The sequence below is a fragment of the Cavia porcellus genome, unplaced genomic scaffold (assembly GCF_034190915.1).
Source record: "Cavia porcellus strain 051 isolate PalLab524CR breed Dunkin Hartley unplaced genomic scaffold, mCavPor4.1 scaffold_1, whole genome shotgun sequence".
Lineage (NCBI taxonomy): Eukaryota > Metazoa > Chordata > Mammalia > Rodentia > Caviidae > Cavia > Cavia porcellus.
The window spans coordinates 189,564,599-189,577,915 of record NW_026947484.1 but is presented as its reverse complement, the minus strand read 5'-3'; the positions used below and the strand labels follow the sequence as shown (position 1 = coordinate 189,577,915).

The window sequence follows — 13,317 nt, the reverse complement described above, 5'->3', positions numbered from 1 at the left end:
TCTCCATATCCCATTGTCCAACTCTGGACCTGGCCCCGCAGGGCTGCTTTGTAAGCGAGGTTGCCCTGAATGGTTGTGCATATTGTTCATTGCACAATGAGGTAGCAGAGGGAAATGCAACGCACAATTTACTTTCCAAGCTGTGTGCCTCAGTGTGGGGCTTTGTTCACCCTGAGAGGGCACATTTTCCCAGCTCACATTAAGAGGCCACATGGGCCAACAGCACCCGGGTTGTGTGAACTTGCGGCACTGAACCCCTTGCATCTCCTGCCTGCCAGTGGCTCCAGCCCCTCCTACCCCTGCCCTTTTGCCTCTCCCCGGGTCACTGCTGACTCTGCTGCCCCCAGAGCAGATGGAACAAAGGCATGTAGCAGGGCTGGCAGCAGCCCTGGACCAATCCTGGGCTGGTGACTCATGTGACTCCAGGGTTTGGCCGTGCAGGAATCAGGGTCTACCCAGAGTCAGCTGAAACCTGACTCCCAGGCAGAAGTTAGCCAGAGATGACTTCAGCCCTCACCTTGGGTCCTTGGGGTAGGAGCTGACAGCTGCCCGTCTTACTCATTGTCACTGTCCCCCCAGAGCCCACAGCAGAGCCAGTGCTGATCTCCCCCTGACTGATCGCCTGGTGCATTCATTTCTCTGTGGCTCAGTTTCCCCACTTTTAAAATGAGAATAAGCTACCTCTAAGGAAGTAATGGATGTAAACTCCTTGGCAGACAGAGTGCCTGAGTTTCTGAAGCAATTATTTTCTGTGGCCTGGCGTGGCTTTTCTCATTTGTCCCTTTGGCCTGGCTGTGCTGAGCTCGGTATGTGAGTGAGACTCCAGCTGTGCCCTCCAAGAATCCCACACTGTCTGAGTGGAAAAGCCAGTGCAGAGAAGGGCATTGTACCGGGTACTCCAGCAAGCCACAGACGGCGGACAGTGAGGTCCGTAGCTCCCTCAGTCAGCAATAGGGATCAAGAAGGGCTTCTTGGGGGAGGCAACAATGGAGGTAAAGACCTCAGTGAAACCATAGCATCCTGGTGCAGGGAAAGAAGAGAAGGTGAGGGAGGCCATAGTGCCCCTCTAAGCAAGACTCTGGCTTCCCCTAGAGGAAAACCAGACAGGGGCCTGGGAGCGCAAAGAGCTCTGAGTGGGTAGGTTGAGGGAGAGTGGGCTGTGCGCTGGTCCCTGGCTGGCTGGAAGAGGGTTGGGGTGGGGAGGAAACGCCAGGATCTGGGAGACTGTGGGGCGCTGTGGTCACCAGGGTCACCAGGGTAAGGCCAGCTCATGGGGAGTGTGCCTGCTTCACTGCAGTCTTCATCAGATTGGGGTTGGCCTGGATCTAAATGGGGCATCCTCCTGACCCAGCTCAGGCCTCTTACTGTGTCCGTCTGGAGGCCTGGCAGACCTGCCTCCCTTTGGTGCCCCAGCCCTGGGCTGGGGTGAGGGTGGAGTGGGACCAAGAAGAGGTGGTGAGTGGCGTTTGATTTATTCCTCGTGCTTGGTTAGTCACTGAGGTCTTTGGAGGCCAGCACTTTTGCCTCAGTGCTTGTGCTTGTAACCTGTGTCAGGGAGACTCTGTCTCCTTTCTCCTTATACGGCCAAAGAAAGGGATTTGGGGAGTTCTACCCGGGGTGACATGGAGCCTGGCAGGCTAGCTTGGCCACCGGCTGGGATTGGGAACTGGGATTCTGGGCTATTTGTTTACTCTGCTCGCCTCTATCTCCAGGCAATGTTCTGTTGCCCCTCAAGTTGCCCTGACACCCAGTGTGCGTAGGAAGAAAGGGGCGCTGAGCGGGGACTGTAGGACACTGAGAAAATATCTGAGCCAGCCTCCTTTTACAGATGGGGAGACTGAGGACCAGAGAAAGGGTGAGACTTGCCTGAGGGAACAGGTCAGGTTGGTGGCAGAGCTATGTTGGGACTTTGGTCCTGGCTGCACTTAGGGATGCAAAGAAGGCTCTCTGTGGTCCTCAGGCGCAGACCCCAAAGGCAGGGTGACTGTGGGCCCCTCTGATCCGATGCCCTCACCAAAGAGGTCTTCTCTGCAGATTTCATTTGCCCTCCCAACTTCCCACCCAGCTACCCTCCTATAGCCCTGCAAACATGGTGCCTGCCCCCACGGAGAAACACGTGATGTCCGTGGGCTCTTATCCAGACTTCCCACTTCTCCTCCCAATTTCTGTCAGTGGCTGCACTTTATGCTTTGAAAGGGAAGCTAAATGAAGTACATGACATTTTCTTGTTTTCCAAGATTGAATTTTTTTGTGTCTGGTTTTATTCTGTTTGTTTTAATCCCAGTCTTGTGAGTGACTGTATCTGTTATCTATAGCTGTGTAACAAACTATTTCAAAATTGAGTGACACAGCCTTGGGGTCCTGTAAAACAAGAATAACCATGTGTCTGCTCAAAGTTTCTGCAGAGGCTAGGAATGCAGGGGTGTTGGTCCGGCTCACTTTTCCCCAGCCTTGGAAATCACACAGATGCTCTTCTGCCATGTTCTCTTTGTTAGAAGTGTCCCCAGATACAAATGGAGGGAAATGAGGCTCCACCCTTTGAAGGGTGGAGTATCAGAGAATTTTGGAGACATTTTTACTCCACTGTCCTAAGAACCACCTGTCACTCTGTGTCGCCGCAGTGTGGCCAGAAAGCCCTCTCTAGCCAGCAGAGCTAACCAGGGACAGAATGATGCCTCTCAGGATGAGGAACTCCCCAGAGGAGTCTAAGCAGAGACAGCTAAGCCGCTCAGAGATGGGGGGAGTTTAATACTGGCCAGTGCTCAGGAGTTTGGTGTTAGACTAGGTAATTCTCAGGGTTCTTTTCTGTTGTATTTCCAAGTATTCCCATGTAGTCCTTCCTAGTCCAGCAGAAAGAAATGGGCAGAATTGGTTCGCTCAGTGTGCAAACCTGATGTCTACGGCTTCTCCATCCAGAATGGAGTCCCAGAGCCCCCAGCTGATAACACTCAGTCACGGTGGATGTTTGAGGACAGAAGCTGCCCCACGCAGTGCTGACAGGCATGCCACTTTTATAAACCCTTGGCGGGTTGGGTAGTAGTCACAATGCGAATTCAAAATGGGCCCATATTTCAACCCAGCAACTCCACATGGCCATCCCCGGAGTGCAGAATCCCCCTCCCCACTGCCCCTAAGTCCACTGCTGCATCATCTATAACAGGAAATAGGAAGCATCTTAAATAGCCACTACTGCTGGGCGTCCCGGAAACGGTGAAAGGAATGAAGTCCTAGGCTGTGTACCGTACTGCACTGACTTAGGACGCATATTCAGTGCCATGGGAAAGTTGCAGAAGGGTAAGTGTTCTGTGAACCCACTTAGAAAAACATAAGTTCAATGATGCAAAGCAGAGTTTGCCCCAGTTTCTACTGCAGATTTCATGCTCAGAGACGTACCCCACAGGCCATGGTGGATGCTTCTGTGGAAAGGGGGCTGGGTTGGGAGTAAATGGTAAAGGGAGCTTCTTCCAATTTACTCTGCTGTAGCATCGTCTGACATTTTAATATTCACTCGTAGGTGATTCATTCAACTCCATTTAATTCTCAGGCTGATCTGAAAGCGGGCATAGGTTCTTCCTGGACCACCCTGTCCTCGGCCCTGCTGTCTAGACTCTGCTGCGGCCACTTCCGACAGCCCAGCCCTCGATCTTCCCCCGGGGAATTCTCATTGTATTTCACACGCTGTTAAGATGGCCAACTGTTTTTTATGTCATCCATAGGAGCTGTTCACAGACTCACAGGGTGTGGGTCTCTGGGGGCAGGCCTTCTTCACTGGTGACCACATGTAGAGAGACCCTTAAAAGAGGTGGCTTGCCTTCTGTTTACACACCTTTGGAAGGTCTCTCCCTTAGCAGGAGGTTCCTCAAGTGTGCAGTACCTTGAATCATGCATTTTGAGTCAGCCTCCATGTGCTTGAGGGTTCTTAGCTCTGCTGTTGCCTTCTGAGCTTCCTCAGCTTACAGGAAACAGTTAGCAGGCTCTGGAGTCCACTACCTGTGCTTGAACCTTTCCTCTGTAACTGATCAGTAATATGGGAGAAAGTTCTTAACACTTCTGTGCTTTGTTTTCCTCCCTCATAAAAAGAAAATGATGACAAATAGTACAGATCTCATAGTGTGACAGGGAGGAAAAAATGAGGTGGGTTTTGTAAGTGCCTGTGACATTTCTTGGCACACAGTGGTCACTAAAAAATAAGTTACTTGAAAAGTGAGTCAGGGACGTCAGCGTTTTTTCCTGGCTCACTAACCACTGCCTGTTTTGTCATCCATGAGATGGAGTCTTGTTTTGTTTTGTTGTATTGTTATGTTTTTCAGTACTGGGAATTAACCCGGCCTTCACACTGAGGGGGCTGCATTCTCCAGCCCCCTCTCCCTTTTGATCCATTTCAGTTTAAGCCAGGTCTTGTTAAACTGCTGAGGCTGGGCTTGAGCTTGAAGTCCTTCTACTGGAATTACCAGTGAAGGAATCCTTTTAGTCTCAGGGTTTCTTGAGTTTGGGAAGGAAGCAAGAAAGAAGTTTCTTTGAAACTTTAAGGTTTATTCATTTTCTGTTTCACTCCTCAATGTGGAAAAAATAGCTTTGGAGTTGAGGATGCAGCTCGGTGGTAAATGGCATGCTTAGCCTATGCCAAGCCCTGATTTTGATGCCCAGCACTGCATGAAGAAGAGGAGGAGGAGGCAGAGAAAAAGAAGGAAGAGAAAAGGGAGAAGAAGAAAGGGAAGAAGAAAGGGAAGAAGGGAAAAAAAGAATAAGAGGAAAAGGGAAAAGAAAGAGTAGGAGACAGAGAAGAGGGAGTAGAGAAAGAAAAAAAAGAGGAAGAAGAGAAAGGGGGAGGAGGAACAGGAGAAGAAAGGCATGGAGAGGAAAAGAAGGAGAAGGAGGATTTTGGCCCAAGACTTATACTGTTTGGACTGTGTGGCCATGACTATCTGATGCAATCTGTGCCTTCTCACACACACCCAGACGTGTGTATTCCAGGGATGTTGGACACTAATTTGAGAATCTGAGACTGGGAGCATCCACTGCAGTCCTTCCAGCACCAGGTGAAGATCAGACCTTGGTTCTGGCATTAATAAACCGGGGTGCACAGTCCAGCTTTAATCCCTACGTGGGCTCAGTTTACTCATCTGTACAATGGAGAGGCTAGTTCTTGCCTGCCCTGCTCACCTCCCATAGGGTGTAGGCAGGGAGGATAGAAGCAGTTTGTGTCTGGGGACTGGGAACACCGGACCAAGCTGCATGAAGTGTCATATGGCTGAGGCAGACCTTGCAATCTGTGGATGCCCCTTCACTCAGGATGTTTCTGAATTTCTGAGACTGGCTCATTCTGTATTCCAGCAGTGCTTTCCAGCAAGCAGCCTCAAGGAGAGGTCACTCCTTAACGTGGATAGGTTGCCGGGGACCTGCCAGTTTGTTTTTGGGGCCCCAGATAGTCCCTGTGCCCTTTGCCAGGCTCAGCCAGCTGGAGTCCAGGACTGTGCCAAGTCCTCCCAGGACAGGCCGGAGCTCTTCCCTGCATTCTCCGGAACCTTGCCTCCAGGCTGGTGGGATTTTACCAGCATCTCTCTACCTCCTGTGGTTGCCCAGGCTGAATGCAGCTGAGACCTGGAGGGCTCAAAATACCTGGAGATCTCTTCAGTACTTTCAGCTGCAGGCTGCTGTTTTCTCTAACCCTTCCATATTGCTATGCACTCAGAGTGTTCTTAGTTGCTTCTTGCTGTTAGTTCCGTGATGTTTGACTCTGAGTTCTCTGGGCTCCCAGGAGCAGCATCATGACGATGGAAATGTTCTCCATCTGTGTCAGTCACCATAGTAGCCACAAACCAGTGGCCTTTGGGTACTTACAATGTGGCTAATGTAAGCAGGGGACTGCATTTTAGATTTTATTTTAGTCAGTTAGATATAGAGAGCTGTATGTGGTTAGTAGCTTCCGTACTAGATGGACGGATCAGGTTGGAGATCTCTATGGAGGCGGGAGACCTGAATGAGGCAGAAGGACTACACTGGGTGCAGAAAGGGACATCTAGTGTGCCTTTTGGGTGAGAAATGGGAAAGGATCAATTCCAGGGTCCAGAGCAGGAAGGACCTTAGGGAGAGCTTTAGAGCACTGAAGATACATCCACAGGGCAAGGAGAGCACACAGATGCTCCACGTGGAGAAGAGCGGGCACAGGAGTGTGAGGCATCCTTCGACTGCAGCAGGCTCTGTGAGGCGGACCACCAGTGGGGAATGGGAATGGAAGGGAGGCACTGGACTGCAGGCCCGAGGAGGGCTTCCTCGTTCTGCTGGGTTACCGAAGGACCATCGGACACCAGGCCGGCATGGATCGGGGGAAGCTCTCAGTTCATAGCCGCAGTTACTGGCCTGCAGAGGAGTTGGAGGAGGTTGTGTGTTTGTTTGCTTTCTGTATCTGCTTTGTAAAATGACTTTCTAATTTTGAGGTCATTGAGATTGGTGTGCAGTTGTGAGGAATAATACAGAGACCCCTTGCTCACAGCCAGGACAAAAGCACTCATACAGCCAAGATGCAGAGCAAGGCCACGGGGTCTCTCATGTTGCCCTTTTGTAGCCAGGCTGCTTGTCTCCTCCTCGCATCCTCTGCACCCCGGCAGAGGATTAACCTATTGTGCATTTTTGTGTCTTTGTCATTTCAAGAATGTTACACAAGTGAATTTGATATAATGCTCTCGAGATTTATCTGTGTTGTTTCACATACTGATAGTTTGTTTCAGCCAGGCACAGCGGCACACGCCTGTATCCTCAGCTACTTGGGAGACTGAGGCAGGAGGATCATAAGTTTGAGACCAATCTAGGCAACCTCATGAGACTCTGTCTCAAAGAAAAAAATTTGTCCTTTTTAACTGACAAGTATTGTTCCATGGTAAGGACATACCTAGAAGGACACTCCTCTTATTCAAGGACATCTGGGTTGCCTCCACGTGTGCCTAGTAAAAATAAAGCAGCTATAAACAAACATTTTTATTTCTCTAAGATAGAAACCCAAGTCTGCTAAATCGTAGGGTAGCTATACAATTATATTTTAAAGAAATTGCCCAACTACTGTCCCCGGTGACTGTGCCACCAGTAATATATAAGTGAGCCAGGTTCTGTTTCCTTACTAGTACGAGGGGTGGTCCCTGTCTTTATTTGAGCCGGTTTGCATTTTGAAAATAGTTAATGATGAGCATCTTGCTGTGATTATTTGCCACATACTCTCTTCAGTGAAATGTCTGTTCAGATCTTTTCCCTACTTTTCACTGGATTTTGTTTCCTATTGGGTTTTAAAGAAATCTATACACTAACAAGCCATCCTTTTAAAGGATATGATTTTGGGGTTTTCATATTGTTGCAAAGCTGTGCAGACATCATTGTGTAATCCTACAAAACAAAACTCCATTCCCATTAACTCTCATTCCTCTCTCCTCTCTCCCCTCTCCCCTAGCCCCTGATGACTTCTAAGTGCTCTTCTAGCTTTATGCCTTTAACTCTTCTGGGCATTTCATAGAAATGGAATTACACAGTGTGTTTTCCTTGTTTTGGGACTCTTTTGTTCATGTTTTTGCATGTGTCAGTACTCCGTTCCTTTTTTATGACTGTATAATACCCCAGTAGTGCATGAATCTACCTTTTATTTATCCATTCATCAGTGGATATTTGCATTGTTTGTACTTGTAGCTATTATGAGAATTCATGTATAAATTTTTGTGTGGACATATGTTTTCATTTTTTTTTCCATACAGAGTACTTTCCTGGGTAATATAGCCCCTCAAATTTTACCTTTTGGGGAACTACAATATTGCAATGCTGCTGTACCATTTTGTATTTCTACTAGCAGTGTGTGAGTTCCACTTTCTTCATTACCCCATCATTTCTTTTTGCCTTTTTTATCCTAACCATAGTTTTCTTAGGTGGAATTTCATCTTCTTTAGAGAAATGTCTATTCAAAGCCTGTGCACACTTTCAATTAAATTAAGATTTTCACTGTTGAGTTCTAATAGTCCTGTATGAATTCTGGGTAGTATCTCTTACAAGATATATGATTTATAATTTTTCTACATCCTGTTTATTGTCTTTTCACTTTCTTTAGAATGTTCTTTGAAGCAAAAAAATTTTAAATTTTGACAATGTTCACTTTATCTATTTTTTATTTGTGCTTTATCTGTCATGCTTAAAAAAAAAGTACTGCCAAGATCACAAATATTTACATCTGTGCTTTTCTTCTAAGAGTTTTATACGTTTAATCTTTACATTTAGGCCTTTGATCCATTTTGAGTTAATTTTTATATATGGTGAGAGTTAAGAGTCAAACTCATTTTTTATATGTGTCTTGACACTACTTTTTGAAAGACTACTCCTAGTTGTTTTGGTGTCCTTTATGAAAAGCAATCTTTATGGATGTGTGGACTTATTTCTGGACTAATCCGCATATTTATCTCATGCCAGTACCTCAAAGCTTTTTTCCTAAACCTCTTTTTTTGTTCTTGTTGTGTACCAAGGATCTAACTTATAACCTTACACTTGCAAGGCAGGCGCTTATGCTACTGAGCTAAATCCTCAGCCCCCTCAAAGTTTTAATTACTGTAGTTTTGTAGTAATTTTGAAATCGGGGAGTGCAAGTTTTCCAACTTTGTTCCCTCTTTTCACAACTGTGTTGGTTATTTTGGGTCTCTTGCATTTTTATGTGAATTTTAAGATCAGCTCGTCCATTTCTGCAAAAAAGAAAGCTGGAATTTCATAAAGATTACACCAGCTCCATGGATCAATTCGATTATCTGTTTGTTTATTTAACAGGGATAAACTCAGGGCTTCTCAATAAGCTTTTTTATTTTTTATTTTGAGGCAGGGTTCTCCTGAGTTGTTCAGGCTGGGCTTAAGCTTTTTATCTTTCTCTGTCACCCACCAAAGGTGTTGGTATTACAGGCATGTACCCTGGGCTCCTTACTTCTTTTGTCAAATGTACTAAGTATTTTACTCTTTTTTCACATTATTATAAATGGAATTAATCATTCTTAGATTGCTTATTCCTACCATATAAAAATACAACTGATTTTTCTATTTCATTCTCGTATCTTGCCATGTTGTGGAACACATTTGTTAGCACTAATTGTTCTATTGTGAGTGTGTAGTCCTTAAGGTTTTCTAGATACAAAATTATATCATCTACAAATATTTATTTTTTCAAACTATATGCCTTTGTTTTCCTTTTTCTTGCTTAATTGTCCTGGCTAGCACTTTAGAACAATGTTAGGGAAACCAAACATCCTGCCTTGTTTTTAAATTTAGGATGAAATCTTTCAGTCTTCAGGCATGAAGTGTAATGCTAAGTTTCTATGTCTTTTAATACTCACTTAAGATTGTTTATTTTTAAATTATTTTATTATACATGGTAACAGAAAGTCCAAACAATAAGATATAAAGAAACAAAACTCCAAATTCTGCCACCATCAATATACTTTAAACTTTTTTCTTTTTTTCCAAACTTTTTGTATGCATCATATAGGTATGTGTAAAACACAAGTAACTTTAAAAATTAAACAATTTTTTTTCATTCCATATTGACACCATCTTTCCATTCATGTGACCAAGGATTTATATCATCATTTTACAGCTGCTCAAAGTCTACTGTAAGACTGATCATTTGATTTCCTCCTGATAAATGTTTATTTCCCTTTCCCTCCAACTATGATGAGCACTCTCATCACGCCCTTCCCAAAACTATGTATTGTGAGGTCTTTCTGGGTTTTTTGGTTGGTTTTCTTTGTCAAACAATCACTATAGATTTTAGGAACTAATACAATCAGAATGAGACTTAGGAAGCAAATTCCAGCATTCTGAACTTGCTCTGTAGTCTTGGGCAAATCCTGTTCCTTCTCTGGGCCTGAAATTCTTCAGTCTTAGAGTGAAGAGATTTGTCTAAATTCCTGATTTTCAGACAGAGTTGCATATTGGAGTCACCTGAGATTTTTAAAACACAGCTCCCGGAGTCCCCCAGCCCTATCCTGGTTCAGTTACTAAGGGATATATAAGCTGGACAAGAGGTTCTGAAATTCTGTTGGGGACCAGGTGATCTGCAGGTGCTCCTCGCTTAAACATTCTTCAGAAGAGGAGCTGTGTCTTGCTTGGCCACATCCTCAAAGAGGCTGCTGTGGAGCAAACCTTGGCTTGCTTTGCTCCCGGCTGTGTGAGGCTTCTTTGCACACCTGTTCTTTTGCTCCTAGAAGAGTGTCTAAAATCCCCACCTACTCCTTAGGGCCTCCACCTGCAAAGGTATGGTATACATGGAATGTGTGGTGACAACTGTCGTTTTTGTTTTTGTTTTTCTTTTGGTCTAAAGAGCCAGCCCCTGGGCAACAAAGTAGAGATGGAGATCGTGAGCATGTTGGAGAAAAACGCAACCCTTCTCAAGTTTGGCTACCACTTTACCCAGCAGGGACCCCGACTGAGAGCATCCAATGCCATGATGAATAACAATGACCTTGGTGAGTGGACACCTGCTTTCTGCCCTGGGCACCTGCCCGGCCTTCTCTCCACCTGCACTGGGCCTGTCAGCGAAAATCCCTTCCTGCTGTCTGACAGAGTCTTCTCGAGTAAACTCCTGAGCCTGTCTTCCTGGTTTCTTTACTTACTCCTTGTCTCCTCCCCTGGACCGTAAGTCCCCGACTTCAGAGATAGAGCTCACTGCTGCTCCTCGGCAGCACAGGCTGGGCCCTGAGAGCACATCAAAGTGCCAGCCAAAGGAGATAAAACCCGGAAGGCACAGCTCACCCTGGGTCTTTTCCTCTCCTGAATCACCTTCTCTGGGCTTCTGGAGTCTGCTCCAGGTCACACTGCCTGGCTTTCACCCAAGTCCCAGCGCTACCAACCAACATGACCTTCAAAACCCTGAGCCTAGGAGACTTCACGTTGTTTCTAAGGAAAGTTGAAAGTGGCAATTTCGTGTAAAGTAAAAGCAGACTACTCACTACGCTTTTCTAAAAAAAGAAAATGACGGTATTTTTTGATGAGGAGACATCAAGTAGATGCTCAAGTTAATGGAATGAAAAGCACAATCACTCACTTTTAGAGGCCAATTGTTCTCAAGCTCTGTGCAAAGCTATTATATATGTTAAAAGGAACCTGATGTGTATAATCAAGGGAGTATGATTGATAAGGATACAGAAAAAAAATCCAGACAATAGGCCTATGGTATTTACATGATTGATTGGTGTATTTAAGTTTCCTTAGTTTCCTAGAACCACATCAGGAACAAGACAAACCTAGTTACATTATTCTTATTACAGAAAAGAGGGACGTATGACTTAAACAAGAAAAGCTTCTTTCTTGATTAGATTTCAAAATAATGTTTTAAAGGACGATGTCTTCAGTGAGTTTCTTCAGATTCTCACCTGCTCCACATGCAGCTCTTTCTAGTTTTCAGTCCTCACTAAAATGCAGAGATCCCAGGCCTAATTCACAGTGCAGGTGTGTGGTCCGCAGTAAGTATCTGAGTTAGGATGAGTGCATGGTGCCGACACACAGGGCTGGTACGCACAGACCCTGTATGCATAGATAGCTGCTGAGCTCACACCCACTCACACTCACACTTTAGAGTGAGTTACTTCCTTTGTGGCTCTGGTGCTGAAGATGAAGATTCTTGCTTTTAAGCAAATTGGAGCCCAGGGACATTTATTCATTGCTCACTTCATTTTTTTCCCCTAAAGCCTCAAGTCTGGAAAAACTCATTTAAAAGCTGGCATTTTGGTTTATCTGAGATGTCCTTATTTGAAATAAAATAAGAACAAACACAAAAAACTAAGAATCATAATTACTATTGTTATGTCACAGAGGTGATAGCTAACAGAACCATTTAAGAGGCCAGCAACCAAAATGCTGAGACTAAACCCTGAGTCTTATTCTAACAGCATAATTTCATATTTTCCCCCCAACTGTAGATTAAACTTCTTACGCTCCCCTTGTGGCCTATCTCTGGGATAACTCAGTTGCGTGTTCCCTGGCATGATGGTCTGGAGGTCTTTTTTTTCTCCCTGGGACAAAGGCTCCAGATGATTAGAGGTCAGGGCTGTGGTACGGGATACCAGAATCATCTAGGGGCTGGACTAAAGGTCTCTGAGGACATTCTCAGCCCTGAGAATCTGAGATTCCAAAACTCAGGCTTGACTTCCGGCACAAGGTCTCTCAGGGGCCACCTTGGAGCCTAGAGTGCCAGAGTCGAAGGGACTTATGGCTCGGCCCCCAATTCCCTTCTCAAGAAACTGAAGCCGGGGTTGAGCTGAGGGTGGATGGAGGCCATGGCTCAACCAGGTCACATTACTTGTCAGTTACAGCAGTTTTTCTGAGTAACATTGGTGTGGCCAGCACTATGCCCAGTGACACAGAGGTAGCAGAAAGGCCAGCTCTCGGACTCAAGAAGCTTTACAACCTTGTGGGGGAAAGAGACTCAAACGCATGCCTAAAAACTCAAAAGTGCCTGCATACTGTCCAAATAGCGAGGCACTGACTTATGAGGCTGGAGCCAGTTAGGCAAAGTGCCTTGGTGGGTGGGTGCTAGCCAGCCTTGAATGGAACAGACTAATAGAAGATCAAAAGGAGCACCTACGGGGGCCTCAAGGAAGTGACAAGGGCACTCCAGGTACAAAGGCAAGGTGGCTGGACCCAGTCAACCCGATGGCAGGACAGGAAGATCAAAAGGATTGGGAGAAATTGTTAAAAGGAGCTCAACCTGGAAGAAAAACTGGGCCTTCCCAAAGCAGGAAGGGAAGAGCATTGCAACAGAGGGAATGGCATGACCAAACTTGGGTGTTCACAGGACTGTGGCTGGGTGCTTGTGAAGGAAGCACCTCAAAGCCTTTAGCCCCAAATTCAGGATCTGAGCAATGAAAGTAGGTGGAAAATGAAAACCATGGCAGTTTCCTGGACAGCAGGACCAGAGCCACCACAAGGCCTGCGCTTTCCCTGCCTGGGACCCAGCCCTACTGGTTCATCTTTGTTCCTTCTGCCCCCATGCACTGAGCTCTTTACAGATATGCGAGTGCAGGATGCTGTAGGTGTCGGGGAGGAGCCCATCTGTAGCTCCCATCTACATTTTCCCACATGGTGTCTCAGATGACTGTGACCTGCTCACTATTTACCGCAAAGACCAGGCAACTATCACTCGTTGGTCCTTTAAACTTGTCACCAGAGCCCTCTCCACTGACAGTATGAACTGCAGCCTCCAAGTTAAGACGGTAGGGAGGGATGCAGAGAAGCGTGGAGCAGCAGTAACACATTTAAAGCAAAGACCAGCCCTTTGCAGGAAAGTTGCTCTTTTACTGTATTCTCCTA

At 46.0% G+C, this 13,317-nt stretch overlaps 1 protein-coding gene across 2 annotated transcripts in view; it reads left to right on the top strand.

Annotated features, from left to right (window-relative positions):
• Tmod1 (tropomodulin 1) overlaps positions 1 to 13,317 on the top strand; it is a 69,696-nt gene that overhangs the window by 51,732 nt on the left and 4,647 nt on the right. For both annotated transcript variants that reach the window (XM_063225068.1, XM_023565525.2), the window contains one exon: positions 10,331 to 10,475. In XM_063225068.1, coding sequence (XP_063081138.1) covers positions 10,331 to 10,475 — 145 coding nt within the window. The remainder of the gene's footprint in view (positions 1 to 10,330; positions 10,476 to 13,317) is intronic.